General features: G+C 36.6%; 1 protein-coding gene across 1 annotated transcript in view; it reads left to right on the plus strand.

Moving 5' to 3' along the window:
• LOC103610181 (coiled-coil domain-containing protein 169-like) overlaps positions 1–2,375 on the plus strand; it is a 31,601-nt gene extending 29,226 nt beyond the window's left edge. Inside the window, exon 5 of the mRNA XM_008594401.1 lies at positions 2,276–2,375. Within this exon, the coding sequence (XP_008592623.1) occupies positions 2,276–2,375 (100 nt within the window). The remainder of the gene's footprint in view (positions 1–2,275) is intronic.
• Positions 2,376–17,639: the final 15,264 nt, after the last annotated feature.

Here is a 17,639-nt window from a genome sequence, read left to right on the forward strand (position 1 = left end):
CTTTTATGGAGGAGAGGATTTTTCTCCTTCATAAAGTAAGAGTAAAATGACAGGTTCTTACCCTGTCATTTTTGCTGACATTGTTACCAGATCAGGTTCTTGAGTTGCAAAGTCATAGAAGTGAACAACATACCTAGCAGTAAAACAAGCAATGCTTTATTTAAAGGGAAGAGAACTTATTGTTTCAGAGTGTATATTTAATTGTTTAATCCATTTTGAGTTGATTTTGATATATGGGGAGAGGTATGGGTCTAGTTCCATTCTCCTGCATATGGATATCCAGTTTTCCCAGCACCACTTGCTGAAGAGGCAGTCTCTTACCCAGTGTGTAGACTTGGTGCCTTTGTCAAAGATCAGATGGCTGTAGGTGTGTGGGTTGATTTCTGGATTCTCTATTCTATTCCATTGATCCATGTGTCTGTTTTTGTGCCAGTACCATGCTGCTTTGGTTATTATAGTTTTGTAGTATTAAGTCAGGTAGTGTTATGCCTCCAGCTTTATTTTTTTTGCTCAGAATTGCTTTGGCTATTCCTGGTCTTTTGTTATTTCATATAAATGTTAGGATAGTTTTTTCCATTTCAGAGAAACATGTCATTGGAATTTTGATGGAGATTGCATTGAATTTGTAGATCACTTTGTGTAGTATGGACATTTTCACAATGTTAATTCTTCCAATCCAAGAGCATGGGATATCTTTCGATCTTCTTGTGTCATCTTTAATTTCTCTCAACAGTGGTTTGTAGTTCTTATTGTAGAGATTTTTCACATCCTTGCTTAATTTTATTCCTAAGTATTTTATTTTTTGGTGGCTACTGTAACTGAGCTAGCTTTCTTGATTTCTTTTTCTGCTTGTTCACTCAACAGTATGGAAATGCTACTGATTTAAACAATTAACAGAGTGAAAAGACAACCAACAGAGTGGGAGAAAANCACATGTTCTCACTTATTTGTGGGAGCTAAAAATAAATACATACACAAACAAATGGGGGGGGATGGGGAAGAAGAAACAACATTCACAATTCCTTGAACTTGTTAAGACAAGTGAACAGATGTGATGTTGATGGGTGGGAGGGGGGGAGGGAGGGGAGAGGGAGGAATCAGTAAAGGGACAAGAAAATCAACTACATTGTATATTGATAAAATAAAATAAGTAAATAAATAAAATGAATGAAATTATACAGTAAACAAATAAATAAATAAAAAATAGAAGAAAACTTACACATAAGGAAGATAGCTATAGGGAAGCCAGTTCCCCAAGGGGAGCTGGGGAAGTTTTTTTAAAGGTGAGCAATTCCTCAATGGATGTCAGCATCTTGCTTTGATGATTTCTGGTATTTTTACAGTGGTCACAAGGGAGGTTGGTTCTAGGAGCATCTTGTGTATAACTCCTAAAGGGGTCTTAAGATTAATCTGTAACTTAATCTTTACAATTACAGGAAAAGAAAGAATGGGTCCATAATGATAAATTTTAAACAAAGCTTACAGTTATATTCTAACAAGCCTTGGGGAAGGAGTTCTGCAACTCAGCAAATATTTGTTCCTCTCTTATCAATTTATTTTATCAGAGCAGTTTCTTTCAGTCATTTTTATTAGAGCCATGGGGTAATCATGTGCCCTGGGGGTCTCATGACCAAGGAGTGGAAAAGTGCAGCTTGTAACAAAATGTCCTCTGCAGGGAAAATGGAGTTTGTCTGATTCACAACCTAGCCCTATCCTGTCTCAACATCATACCCTAACTAAAATATTTTTTAAAAGCACACTGCAGTGAATTGAAGTGGCCTCTTACTAACGCATGTAAAAGTGTAGGAAAGTTGGCATTATAATATACATAAGTCAATAAGGAAAAGAGGATCCCATACAAATGTAAGAATAGGAATTCATGGATCCTTATTGCTTTATTGTTCCTGCTCTACTTTGTGGCCTCATTCTTTCTGTTTTCGTAATCTAAATTAAAATTCCAAGAGCAAGTATCAGAATGATCCATCTTATTCCTCTTTAGACAGAGCTTTCCACATAAGGTCACAAGATGGGCTGCTTCCCAGCCTTTGGATTATCTTGATTTGCTTGCCTGTATAGCCATGGTGAGATGATGTGATATAACTTATGGCTGCCTAAGATTGCACAGTAAGCAGAAAATATGCACTGGAAGATTTCCATGTGAACAACTGTGGACTGGAGGAATTAGGTGCAATATACTGTTTTCCCTATATGACATATGTTTTTGTTGTATACACTGGTGACTGGAAAATCATAATAAACATTTCTTTTATTTCAGGGGAAGATATAATCCTGTTAATCAGAAGATAGTTAATGCCAAGAGAGGACCAGTAAAAAAGACTACAAGATCAAACCATCTTCCAAAACTCAATCCATGATTCTAGAAATGGGTGGATTTCTATTTCTTCCTTTTTTTTTTTTTTTTTCATCTGTAAGATTCAACTTGTGAAGTTAATGTTCAACACATTTTTCAGGGAATGAAATATATGAGAAAGAGGTGCCAAACTTCTCTTCAGCTCCTCTTTCAGAAGTTTATTCCTTCATCTGCATGAAAGTAATTTTCTCCAGTGACCCTAAAATATCTAATAGAAATGCTTCTAATCTTTAAAATATCCTAGGAAACCTGAAGGTTGGCATCATTACACTTGCTTTTAATAATATATGTATGATCTGCTCTAGTAGTGACATTCCTATTATATTTGGTTTCTAAATGTCTATTAGCTAAAAATGTGAGTTCATAAAACTCTTTACTATTTCAGGCTATATCGTGCTCAGTTTTTTAAACCCAAGGTTTAATCAAAGCTGCAAATCAAATGCATTTTAAATTTTGACTTGACATATGGTATTGTGGAAACAAAGTCCCCACTCTGCCTTAAACTTAGGAGACCCTGGGCGAGTCCCTTCACTTTGCCTTTATTTCCCAAACCTGTAAAATGACTGAGGCAAACTACCGTTTCTAGTTACATACCATTCTAGAAAACCAATACTTACACAGTCACAAGGTCCTGTCACTTAGCACATGTTGATTTAAGTCATTTTGTGATGTTTATTAACTTGTAGTGATGGTTTAGTTAGTTCTTTGTACCAGACTTTGCAAGTGTTCACCACAAAACTCAATCCTAGAAGTGGAGATAAAGTGAGGATAAAAGAAGATTCTTTTGAGGCATTTATAAAATGTATTGAATTCTCCTATTCATGTTTAGACTGTTTTTGTTTTTCAGATGATTTTGATAATTGTTCCCTAGGTCTGAAACATACATATAACTTATTTTCCACTTTGATAAATGAAATTATTGCAGTTTAAATTTCTAGAAATCACTGAGAGGTAAGTATAGTTTTCAGTTAATGGTGTTCATACCTTGTATCTGGTACTGGACCTAAATTGTATTCAGTATCACCAGTAATGAATACCAAATGCATGTCTACTACAGACATTTTCTTTCTTTAAGAAAAAATGTATAGATTTCATATGGCCAAGTAATTCTTTTATGTGACTTTAAAATATAAAATATAAATATAAAGTAACTTCATGTAAGATATTCTACATTGGAACTACTTGGAGATATTTCCCCTATTCTTCAGCTAACTACAGATATTATGTACTATATAACCCATGTTATTAGACAACTATTAGATATTTGTATCTTATTCTATCTTTCTTAGCATTAGCAATAAATTGATAATTTAAATATTAGTAATAGTTATAATTATCAGTGCAAAGTTAGCATGTTTGTTTCTTTCATATGGAATTAGGCCATTATGAGGGCTGTTTTGAGGAACATTTAAAGTTATCTCAATCACTGGGATGCTATATTAATTGAACATCTTATCATGGGGACTGTATAACATTTAAGTGTTAGTTCTGCAGGAGTTTTTTTGTTCCTTTGTTTTTGGATTTTTTGGATACTTTCCTGTGTCAGAAAATGTTTGTCTTAAACAGTGATGAAATGTGGGAATAATATAAAGAACTGAAATGGGAGACTCTAAGATCTGTGATATAACATCAGTTTTGCCACTTTTAAGCTTTTGACTTTGAGTCACTTTTCATTGGCTCAGTTTTATCATGTATAGAGTTGGGAAGATTTACCCTAACTACTGCTTTGGGATTGCTGTACAGATCAAAGGCATTTATCATGTACTTACTTACTTCTTTGTACCCTATTTTCCTGTGAAAAGGATGTGAGTTAGCTTTTACTAAATATAAAGGTATAAAAACAACACCAAAGATGAAAATAAAAGTTGAAGTTTTGCAAAAATTTTTAACTAAGAAAAGCTCTAGGTTTAAGCTTTCTAGCCATCAGTGCAAAGAAGGAATTGGTTATTCAGCTCTTGGTTTTTGTATAGAAGGAACACATAAATAAATATAAAGTTTACCTAATTCTAAGCTCTGAAGGTGATTTGTTATGTGAAGTTTTATTATAAGAAAACGTAATTATGTATTGCAATAACCAGAGCAGAAGTGACACTTTGGGTCTTTATTTTGCTTGATAGTCAAATATGTATTGATATCAGTATTTGCTTTTTTATTAGAAAGTTTAGAATTCATAAAGCAAAAAAACAGTAAAACAATATTTAATGTATTTCAAATTTTTAAATATCTAAATGTATTACAAAATATTGAAAATACCATTTATAAAAACAACTGTTGCTATAATCAAAAAAACATAATTAGTGTCGGCAAGGGTGTGAAGAAATTAGATACCTCATGCATTATTGATGGGGATGTAAAATGGTACAGATACTTTGTAAAACTGTCAGTTCCTCAAGAGGTTAAACATAGAGTTACCATGTGACCCAGTAATTCCACTCTTGTATATACCCAAGAGAAATGGAAATCTGTGTCCACATAGAAGTGTGTACATGAGTTTGCACCATTATTCATAATAGCCAAAAAGTGAAAACAAACCAGTGTCTATCAACTGAAGAATAGATTTTTTAAAATGTGGTATATCCAGATATATTATTTGTCAATAAAAAGGAATAAAGTGCTGATATATGATACAATATGGATAAACCTTGAAAACATCACCCTCAGTGAAAGAATCCAAAAACAAAAGACCACATATTGTGTAATTCCATTTATATGAAATGTCCAAAATAAGCAAATTTACAGAAACAGAAAGTAGATTAGTATTTCCCTAAGGCTGGGGGGAAGGTCTGTGATGGAGAGTGACTGCCAATGGATAGAGGGTTTCTTTTTTCGGTGATAAGAATATTTTAAATTGAATGTGGTGACAGTTGCACAACTCTGTGAATATACTAAAAACCATTGAATTGTACACTTTAAGTGGGTTAATTGTATATTTTGTGATTTACACCTCAATAAAGCTGTTATTACAAATGTTAAATGTGCATTAACATTTTAATATGAATTAATAGATATGTTTTAGTGAAATATTATCTGATCTGTCTCTGAAAAAAATTATGGTCTTAAAAATTGGAATGCATCATCACCAGTGTTATTATTGGGTCAAGAACATAGTTTTAAATACAATTTCCCAACTAACAAGTTTTTCAAGTACTACACTAGTCATTACAACACTAAGGAGATAATTATACTAATTCCTGATGTTTTCCTTTGACTCTTTAACTTTGAATAATCCCATTTGTTGCTTAATACCTTGTGAAGATATTTGTAAACCCCCTTTGCATTTTTGACTGGGACTGGATTTTTTTTTTAATATATAATGAGCTATATAGTTTTTATTTCAAAGAAATTATTTCTACTTTTTCATTATCGTCATTAGTTTTATCATGTATAGCTGGAGATTTCAAAGCAGAGTTATCTATATTAATTTTAGTACTATTATATTCATATTCTATTAGACAAGAAATTATTTGGGGCTAAGAATATTCTTGCCACAGAGGCTTATCAATAGCACCATTTGGTTTCTTTCTGCTATGTGTACAAATGAGGACCTGCCTAGACTTACAGACTATATATTGTCTTGCTTCCTGAATTAAGTAATTGAGTTATAAATAGTTATTCGATATGTAAAAATGATGCTGGGATTTTTCAGAGTATACCAGAATACTAAAAACTGGTATTAAAATCACTAAATATAATTGAGGTATGAAAAAGTACCTTTAAAATAATAAAGCGCTACATAAATGTGAGATCATATTGACTGTACAGCACTATTTTTACAGCAATTTAACATCCAATTAATCTGACCTATGAAGTAGAAAAATCTTGAATTTAGAGAGTTCTTTTTTAACTTTATCAAAGCAATTTTATATTTACTATCTTAGTTACAGGGAAGTATTATTGTTTGGAGAACTACTCAACAGTAAGTTTATCATCAATGGAATTATTTAAGCACAGGCTAGGTGACCCTTTTTCAGTGATATTATAGAAAGGATTCCTGTAATGGTGAGAGTTTTGATTTGATGACTGCCAGTATCCCTACTGATGCTAAGATTCTGTGATTCCCTGCTCATTTACAACATAATGAAACTAGAGACAAAAATAACTCCCTAAAATATGCATTGATTGCGCCATATAGGCTGCATACACATAGGCTGTAAATATGGGCTTTCAGAATATTGCTGTTTTACCATTAGCCAGTAACCAACAAAATCAGGTGTGATATTAGTAATGGCCATTTGTTAAATGTAAACTAAATTAGGTACCTTTTTCATCTATAAAATAAACGGTGGTTTTCAAAAAGATAATTTTCAATACGGACAGGCCTGAAAGAAAAAAAAAGTTATAGGGGCCGGCCCGATGGCGCACTGGATAAGTGCGCCGCTTGGGAAGTGCGGTGGCGCTCCCGCCCAAGGGTTCGGATCCCACATACAGACCGGTTCCCGCTCACTGGCTGAGCGAGGCGCGGGAGCAGCACCGAGGGTTGCAATCCCATTGCCGGTCCCCGGTCCAGTACGGGGGCAACACTGAGGGTTGCGATCCGTTGCCAGACACGGAAAAAGATAAAAGACAAAAAAAAAAAGTTATAATGCCAGTGGGAATATAAAGTAATGTAATTCTTTTGGAAAACAATTTGATAATATTATTGAATAGCCTTAATAGTCATACATTGACTCAGTAATTATACTTCTAGTAGTCTATTCTAATGAGGAATCCTGTATATAGAAAACATAGGACAATCGTTTTTCAGCATTATTTATAATATCAAAAAATGTGGGCTTCCTCACTGTATAACTATAGGGGAATGGTTAAGTGGATGGAGATTCATCTGCATGGTTAATATACGCAAGAATTAGTATTTACTATCTTATATTAAAATCTTCTTTTTTTGTGTGTTTCCTGCATTCTGAAGCACCCAGTGTCATTTATCTCCAGAATTTTAGTGTAATGAACAATCTTATTCACCATTTGTCACCAACTAGCTTAGTACCTAGCACATGACAGGCACTTAATACTTTTTGTTTAACCTAAATGGATGTTGCAAAACATACTTTATAATATCATTGGAGGACTTAATATAATAATATAAAGTTATACATACAATATGACTTTAACTATTTAAAGATATCTAATACCAAAAGGTATGTTCTGGTACACATAATTTATTATTCAGTTCTACAGAGGAACATTAGGTAGGCTCCAAATGATAATTCAGAGATAAGGGGAGAGGGAGAGACGAAAGACTTGTGGAATAGAAGGGAACATGTTTTAACAAGATATATAATTTAGGGAAGCTTACTTGATTTTCCTATCTTAGAGTTTTATTCTATAGAATGAAGATAGAACAAATTTCAAAGATACCATTATGTGTATGCAACAGGAAAGAAGGGGTAGACTTTTTATTGAAAATATTCTGATATCTCAATGTAATAAAAATAAGTAATTGAAATCATAGAACACCATAAGGTGTCTAGAAAATATATGTTTACTTAACAGTGTATAAAAAAGTCTTAAAAGCAAGATAGTCCAGATAGTGTTAAAGGAGTTGGAGAAAAGAATCCGTAAGTAATAGTGGGAAGAGGTCAATGAAATAGCCACATTGGTATTTTGTAGTGTTTAAAGAGAATATTTAGTTAAGGCCTTTGTTATAGCCAGATAGCTAGACAAAGGAGCAAAGAGGTGATAAAAATATTGCACCGGAGTGTTTAGAATCAGTTAAAAATACTACTGGTAATGGACATGGAGAATCCTTTAATCTCCATAACTAGAATTACCTCCTTATTAACTGAACTCCTATGATTACCTTCCTCACTTCTGCCACTTTTGTGATCTAACCACCTTCTATCCCAAACTATAGGCTTGTTTTGTTTTATGTTCTGCATGAGAGGATGGAGGTGGGGGTGGGGTGGGCAATGACTTTTTCATCTTTGTATCAGGACTTAACCCAGGAACATGTATAATTTGGATACTCAGTAAATATTTGGAAGGAAGGGTTAGATCTAAAGATAAGGTAAGGGCTCTTTAAGGACCTGTAAGGACCTAGGAAATTAAAGAGCCTTGTTGTGTAAGAAATATAAGAATGGAGTAGCAAAGTATGAATTAATAACTCAAGGATGAAGGCCTTAAGAATGAGAACCTAGTTTGGGAGTAACACTTAAAATAATAACTTGCCAAGAGCTAAAGTGAAATGAGAAATATGGAGACATTGCACTAAAATCATTTTTTTAATTAAATAGAACCACTAGTTTGTATGATGTAGTAAGGAGAGCACTGAGAAGTGAAAAGGAAAGCTATGAATGCAGAGACACTAATTTTAGAGGAGAAATCCTCCCTTCTGAGAAATGGCAACACAAAATTAACTGTTATGAGAATCTTCCCTTTGGTAACTACACTGGGCTTATTTTGATACTCTGAAGCATATAAAATTCTTTAAAAAGGATCTGGCACATATTAAGTGTCATATAAATGTTTGATGTTATTACCCTTTTATTTACCCCAGTATAAGGGTTTAGCCAACTGAGAAGATAAAGGGAACAGTAGTCCACAGGAGAATGCCCTCACTTCTGACACCAACTGCAAGTTCATGGGGTTCTTGTAATCACCCTCAAGTTCAATAATTCACTAGAAAGACTCATAGAATTCACTGAAAACTGTTATACTCATGCTTACAGCTTATTACAGAGAATAGAGATTAAAATCAATCAAGGGAAGAGACACGTTGGGCAGAGTCCAGGAGGGGTCCAAACATGGGTCTTCCTGTCATCCTTTCCCCGTGGAGTCATAGCACTGATTCTTCCTGGCCATAATGTGTGACAGTATGCATGTAGTATCACCAACTAGGGAAGCTCACTCAAGTCTAGTTGTCCAGAGTTTTTACTGGAGCTCAATCACATACTCCCCATGAGGCTGACCTTTAGTCTCCAGCCCTTCTGGAAGTAGAGCTCATAGCACGTGGTGGACCTTTAGTCTCCAGATGCTCTAGAGGTAGAACTGATACCATGTAGCCCAATGCCCTCATCATAAATCACTTTGTCAGACTGTCTGGTAGCCAAAACCTGCAGGCAAGAAAAGACACTCCTATCATGTGTCTAGGCCTAGAGATTCAAGGGTCTAGAGATCACTTCCCAGTAGCTGAGAGCACAGGCCAGACCTTTCCTTGGGTAAGGTTAACTTTACACACATCTATAAAATAAAGATTGTAATATCTACCTTACAGATTTTATAAAGACATGATAGAACAATGTATGTGAAGGTGCTTATAAACTCTGAAGTCTAATCCTGTGTGAGGTACTACTGCTGTCACTTTTTCGATCAACTATGATCCCACTATTCTAATAAGCCATAATAACTTGTCACGGAAATCCATCCATTTACATTTATATGTACTCACATATTTGCCATTTCTGACATTCCTTATTCCTTTGTATAGATCCAAGTTTCCATCTGGTATTATTTTCCCTCAACTTGAAGAACTTCCTTCAACACTGCTTGAAGTACAGGTCTGCTAGCAATTAATTCCCTCTACTTTTGTTTGTCTGAAAAAGTCTATTTTATCATCATTTTTGAAAGATGTCTTCACTGGTGTGTACGGTTGAATGGTCAACTCTACAGAGGAAGAGGGGTAGAACCCAAATGAATTACAGGGGTGGGAGTAGAGGGAGAAGAGGAATGCTTTTGGAATAGAAAGCAACATAGCAGATCAATAGACTAAAAAGTCTTTCAGCACATTAAAGATACCATTCCATTTTCTTACGATTTGCATAATTTCTGATAAGCCTTTAATTTTTTCCTGTTTCCTTTGTACATAATGTCTCTTTTATAATGGCTGATTTTTAAGATTTTCTCTCCATTATTCACTTCCAGGAATTGATTATAATGAACCTTAATGTGGTTTTGTGTTTATACTGTACAATATTCATTGAGCTTCTTATATCTGTAGGTTTCAAATTTTCATCAAATTTGGAAAATTTTTGGCCATTTTTATATTTTTCTGCTGCCCTCCTCACCTTCTGGGACTTTAATTACAACTCATGGTAGACCATTTTACATTGTTCCGATTAGTTCTTTCTTTCTTTCTTTTTAAAAATAATCTATTTTTATCACTATATTTCCCAGGTATAATAGCTATTTTAACATGCCTATTTACTAATTACTTTATCTCTGTCATTTCTTGGTCTGTTTCTAGTGACTGATTTCTCTCCTGGTTTTGGGTCTCATTTTCTTCTTCTTGTCATATATACTAATTTTTTATCAGATGCTGGGCATTGGTGATTTCACATTGTTGGTTATACATTTTGTTGGGCTTTGTTCTTATAGGCATTTAAGTTACTTGCAGTTCAGTTTAATCTTTTCAAGCCTTTATTGGGGTGGATATAAAGTAACCTTTACCCTAGAGATAGATTTGCACCATTACTAAGATATAACTATTGTGGGATCTCCAGTAAATGCTGTCAGTGATCAAGAACACTCAGCTTGGACTGACTGGAGCTCACAGGCCTCCCAGGCTTGTGTGGGCACTCTGACCTCGTAGAGTTTCCCTCTAAGCTTGTGTGTCTTAGTATTCAACCAATCCTCAAGGGGCCCCTATGCACATTTCTGGAGTTTTGTTTGGGCATATCTCCTTGTTCTTTGGCACTCTGCTCTTCAACTTTAGCCACCTCAGCCTCCCTGAACAGTCTTGACTCCTCAATTTTGTGCAACTACCATGTTTTGTTTGGGATTCCTCTTCCTGTTATGAGGTCTGTAATGTACCTCCAGGCAGAAATCTAGAGCAATTGTGGGATCACTTCATTTCTCTCAGAGATCACAGTATTATGGTGCATGTTGCTCCATGTCTGCAAACAACTGTTTCATAAATTTTTGTCCATTTTTCTACGTCTTCACAGCAAGAAGTTAAATCTTGCCTATTACTACATCAAGGCCAGAAGCAAAGGATCTATCTAGTTAATCTTAAAGCATCAAAGAAAAAGAAAGAAAAAATTTTAAATTCATCATAAACCTCAGGAGCCGAGGACAGCTCTCACCAATAGCAGGAGCTCAGGGACTTCAGGAGCTGAGAGCAGCCCACACTGTTGCATGGGCAGCCTAGCCACTACTGCAGACACTGCCACCATATGGGTGGTCTGCCACAGCCACCACTGCTACAAAGGCAGGCTGCTACCATTGCTGCTGCAAGGGCACCCTGCCACCATAGCAGTAGCCTCCGCTGGCTATAGCATCTACTGCTGCCATGCAAGTGACCCACTGACTACTCAACTGCATTGACACAAGGAGGGTCACTAGTGGAGTCCAGGGAAAGAGATGAATGATCGCAGATTAATGACCCAGTAGCCCATCCCATAGGAGGAATAATGCTGCTCCCATGGTAGTGCACCTGGGGGTGGGAGGTATGTGCACAGCCGATGTGGCTGCCTTGATCCAGGGGCAGACACACGTACAATCCCCAAAGAGTGCAGAAACCCAGGACACCCAAATAGAGTAACGAAGAAAATTTCCAGCCACCACCAACCCATCCCCCAATCAGGAGGAGCCTCTGCCTGTAAGAAAGAGAAAAGAAAATCCCCACCCAGGGTCACCCATTCAAACTGAGGAGCTCCAGTATACCCCAGTGCACCCATCAGGATTCATGGGATGCTAGCCAGGTTGCCAACAAGCCTGCCCATGCTCACCCACCCCAGCCAAGGAGTGATAGGGCACCCAGGCACTTCTCCCAAGAACGTGAGAACCCACCCATGTCCTCAACGACCCAACACAGTATCACTAACCTTAGCAAGGAACCACTAAGTGCCCCAGTGCCTAGGCCACAGAGGCACTCACATGCAACTCTGACATTGAATATTGCCAAAGTACCCACATGAAGACTACACTGCTACATCTATCCAGAACAAATACTAAAACACCCTACTTAATGGTCAATATAAAACACACCTACAGGAGGAAGTCTGTCTCCTCAAAGCCCACTCAAGAGTAATAGAAGAAGCAACTGCTTTACCAGATGACCAGAGATCAGTGTAGAAATTATAGAAATATGAGAAAATAAGAAAATATGACACCACCAAAGGAATACAATAATTCTCAAGTATCAGACCCCACAAAGCAGAAAACGCTTGAAATGACTGAAAAGGAGTTCCAAGTATGATCTTAAAGAAACTCACTGAGATACAAGAAGCCTCAGATGACACAACAAAATGAGAAAAAATATCCAGGATATGAAGGGGAAATTTACAGAGATTAATACTTTAAAAAAGAATGTACCAGAACTCCTGGAACCAAAGGATTTATTCAATGAAATAAAAAACACATCCAAGAGCTTAAGCAGCAGGCTAGAGCAAGCAGAAGAAAGAATCTCTGATCTTGAAGACAGTCTTTTCAAATGAGACAAGTGGACAAAAAGAAAAAAAAAGAATTTAATAAGTGAAAATCTTAAGGAAAAGGCATTGAAAACATATTCAACAAAAGAATAGCAGAAAACTTCCCAAGTATAGGGAGAGACACAGACCTTCAGATTCAGGAGGCTCAAAGATCCCCAAACAGGTTCAATTCAAAAAGGTCTTCTCTGAGGCCCATTACATTCTAACTGGCAAAACTCAAAGACAAAGAGAAAATCCTAAAAACAGCCAGCGCGTTTTGTCACCTATAAGGAAGTTCTCATCAGACTAATAGCAGACTTCTCAACAGAAACTATGGGCCAGAAGAGAATGGGAGGATATATTTAAAATACTAAAAGAAAAAAATCCTTTCAGCCAAGAATACTATACCCAGCAAGGCTATCCTTCAGAAATGAAGGAGAAATAGTGTATTTCCCAGACAAACAAAGCTGCAGGAGTTCACCACCACGTGATCAGCCTACAAGAAATCCTCAAGGGAGTCCTGCATCTGGAATCTAAAAAACAATAATCACTACTATGAATACATAATAAAGAACAAAACCCATTGGCAGAACAAAAGTGCAAATGAGAAAGGGAAAGAAACTATATCTTACCACCTCAAAAAAACAACAAACATTGAAGACAAACAATAAAAGGGGAATAACGGACAAAAGATACTTAAAACATCCAAACAAAAATCAAAAAAATGCCAGAAATAAGACAATACCTTTCGATAACAAACCTAAATGTAAATGGATTAAATTCCCCACTCAAAAGATACAGACTGACTGATTGGATTAAAAAGTTAGACCCAAGTACATACTGTCTACAAGAGACTCACCTTACCTGTAAAGACACATACCAACTAATAACAGAGGGATGGAAAAAGATACATCATACAAAGGGAAACCAAAAATGAGCAGGTATAGCTATTCTTACATCAGATGAAATAGACTTTAAACCAAAACACAAAAAGAAACAAAGAAGGCCACTATATAATGATAAACGGATCTATCCAATAAGAAGACATGACAATCATAAATACACACACACACACACACACACACACACACACACACACACACACTGGAGCACCCAGATATATAAAGAAAACACTATTAGACCTAATGAAAGAGTTAGACTCCAATAAGGTAATAAATGAGGACCTAAACACCCCTCTGTCAGCACTGGATAGATTATCTAGGTAACAAATCCATAGAGAAACTCGGGATATAAACTGCACATTAGACTAATTAGACTTTGCAGATATCTACAGAACATTTCACCTGACATCCATATGTAGAAGAATAAATCTAGACCTTATCTTCCATGGTGAGGCGGTGAGTGTATTTTGGGAAGAAAGAACAAAAGGGTTTTTGGTGATCAAATTGATTGACAGTGGCAAAGACTGCTATACACTCACCAAATTGTTTTCTTTTACTATGGGACACAGAACTAGGCTACATTTCATATGTGTGAAACACTGTGTTTACCAGTGTGTAGTAGTTCACTTTGTTTAGTAATAAGTGGGCAAAACACTTTGTTTAGTAATAAATGGGCAAAATACTGTTTAGTAGTGTATGGTGTGTGCACTACTCTGTTTAGAGATATAGGTGTGAAACACTGTATAGCTAGGTATGGCTCTGTGGATGACCTCAGGCCAATATTGTCGAGGTATTGGTGAGGCATGGCATTTTTGTGACGGGCTCATAAAAATCTCCCAGGTGATCTTGGTTGTACTCTTTCTTTTTTTCTTAATCTTGTTTTTATGGGTGGGTGTAGAGGGTCTAGAAGCAAACTACAAGGTTGAAGGGCATGGTAGATCCACAAGGTGGAAAAAACTTGGGTCTCTGAATCATCGTGTATAGCAGATCCATTTCTTTTACTCTGCTAACTCTCACTTGATTGTGGTGTGAGCAAAAAGTAAATCCTTTTGTATGTGTCTGTATATGTTAAGCCACTGAGATTTGGGTTTTACTTGTTGAAGCCTATGCTCACTTATATTGTATCACTTATATTGTATCAAACAATATTTTTAGTAAGGCTTAGAGGTATTTGGGGTTTTTTTCAGTTGATAATATCTTTCTTTGCAACTACACAGAGATAAATTCAGCTATTCATTGATAATGATGGCCCCTGGCCTGCTTGTATCACTGAATCTTATTCTACAATATTTTAAAATTGATTCTAACTCAGTATATTTTCAAGTCTGCTGAACATAACTTGAACAATTATTTTAAAACTAAACAGAATCTTTTTGCTTTTTCTTCATTGTCTTTCTAGGACGCTGCTCTTTTAAGCTTTGGTACAAATGCTCTGTAATCTGATAGCCATGTACTGGCTGAGCCCAAACAACTGTGGAAAGTATCAATCAGTCTGAGCAGGGAAGAATACCTATAACTTTCACTCAGGAAAAGAAGAATGCACAGCTTCACTGGTCCATAGCATTTATAGAATCCCATTGGGCAGACATGGTGAAAGCTATCTTCCCTGGGAATGGTGTAGATGCCTTGATTAGGCTCTGATTCTGTTTCCTGGGAGGATTGTTTTTGTTCATTTTTCTCAGTAGCCTCTGGCTCCTCTTCATGGGAGTTTCTTCCTTTTCAATCTTCTGGCCCACATTTGAAGTGGGTGCTGGGGGGTTATGCCCTCCTTTGGGGATACACAGCTTTCAGAGCTCATTTTCTGTTTGAACAAACTTGAGTGTCTGGAGGTAGCTTTACAGCTCAGTCAAGGGTTTTGTAGTCCAAGTTTATGATTTCTTGGATAATAGAATTCCATCAAAATAGTGGTCGATTCCACGTTTAATAATCATAATTTCAGAACATGATTAGTTTCTTTGGCCCATACCTTTCTCTACCTAATGGCAGCTACCATGCAGATATTTAAATAACAGGTTAGGGTGTGAAGTTAACAGCCATAATCTAGATCTTTGCCACAAGGCTGAGTCTTAGTGGCCTTCTGTTGCTCAAAAGCCTTCTCAGTCTTATCTCTTTCTTTTTGGGGTCTAGAAGTAGTTGGCCTTTCCAACTCTTTAATGCCCCAAATTTCTATATTATTCCTCAGACTCTCTCTATTCCCTTTTATTTCTCCTTGAAAACTGGTTAACTATATCCCAAGCTTGTCTTTTTCTTCTGCCTTATCAAAGGCTGACAATAACATCCAGCACACATTATTATTGGTTTTCTTTCAACATATTTTCCTTGACCTAAAGACTTGGTAAGCACGTGGTCTGCTGTGGCATAACAGAATCTTTAGGCTTCCAAACTCCCGTATTTGTTTCTGTGCTTCCGACTGCAGACTTGCTAAGTTAACGCCACTTATCTTAGTATTTTGTTAAGGCAGCACCTAAGTTCAAGTCCTCAATCTCTGTATTATGACTGTAAGAAACAACTGCTAAACCTCAGAGGCTTAACACAAAGGTTTCTTTCTCTCTTACAGCACAATCCATTCTGGCTTCAGCAGTAAAAAGAAGTAAAAATAAATAAATAATAAGTAAAATAGTCTTTATATCTGGGGGAAGACAGAAGAGAATGGGAATGGGAAACGCACATAAGGGATTTCAAAATTACTGGTAGTATCTATTAGGCTGAGCGGTAGGTACATATACATCCATATTATTATACTTTATATTGTACATATGTAATAGATGTACTCTTGGGTATGTATGAAATTTTTCAAAATAAAAAAATCAAAATTATTCCAGGTGACTTTTAAATCACGCCTAGTATACCTCCAAGCATTCACAAGGAAAGTGTGAATAACATTTTTTCTACTCTGCCTCATCCCCCACCTTCACATTCAAGAAATTTCTCCCCTTTAAGATTGTCTAGGTCTGGCCAGTTAGCTCAGTTGGTTAGAACACAGCCTTATAACACCAAGGTCACAGGTTCAGATCCCCGTATTGATCAGCCACCAAAAGAAAAAAAATTACATAAAAAAATGTCTGACTTGTTCGTGTTATAGAAATGTCTCATGACTTAAAGTTGGCTGTCACTGTGGATAAAGGAAAAGGAGTTACTCTGTCACCATGTGATCTTCTCAGGCAACAGAACTATATCCAATGACTCCAGGGGAGCTGCTTCTTATGGTTCTGCTGTGTTGCTGCCCTGGAAGGATGTCCTCAAAATTTTTAAAGCAATGCATTAGTCTGTTTCCGTTGCTTATGACAGAATACCTGAAACTGGGAATTTATAAAGAAATGAAATTTATCTCTTATAGTTGGAGGCTGGGATATCCAAGGTCCAGGGAGCACTTGTGGTAAGGGCCTTCTTCTTGGGGGTGACTCTCTACAGCAACGCAGGGTATCACGTGGTGAGAAATGCCATAAGCAAGGAGAGCTAACCTCCTCACTTGCTCTCCTCATAAAGTCATTAGAACCATGCCCATCACTCCATGAATGGATCCATTTATGAGGGCACAGTCCTCACGACCTAATCACTTCTTAAAGACCCTGTCTTCTACCATACACCTGTCTATACCATAACTGGATTTCTCACCCTCTTAGCACTGTTATAATGGGGGTTAGGTTTCCAACACATGAACTGTTGGGGGACACATTTGACCCATAGCATTTCACCCTTTACTCCCAAAGTTCATGTCCTTCTCACACGTAAATACAATCATTCCATCCCTGAAGTCTTAACTTGTTTCAACTCAAAAGTTCAAATTCTCATTTGTGAAATCAAACATTATCTACTTCTAAGATACAATGGTGGGATAAGTATAGGGTATGTATTCCCATTAAAAAAGGGATAAGTAGGGCCGGCCCGGTGGCGCACTGCTACAGTGCGCTGCTTGGGAACGCGGCAGCGCTCCCGCCGAGAGTTCAGATCCCACGTACAGACCGGCCACTCACTGGCTGAGCGAGGTGCGGACGCAACACCGAGGGTTGCGATCCCGTAACC

This window comes from Galeopterus variegatus, unplaced genomic scaffold (genome assembly GCF_000696425.1).
Source record: "Galeopterus variegatus unplaced genomic scaffold, G_variegatus-3.0.2 Scaffold10715, whole genome shotgun sequence".
In the NCBI taxonomy this organism is placed as follows: Eukaryota; Metazoa; Chordata; class Mammalia; order Dermoptera; family Cynocephalidae; genus Galeopterus; species Galeopterus variegatus.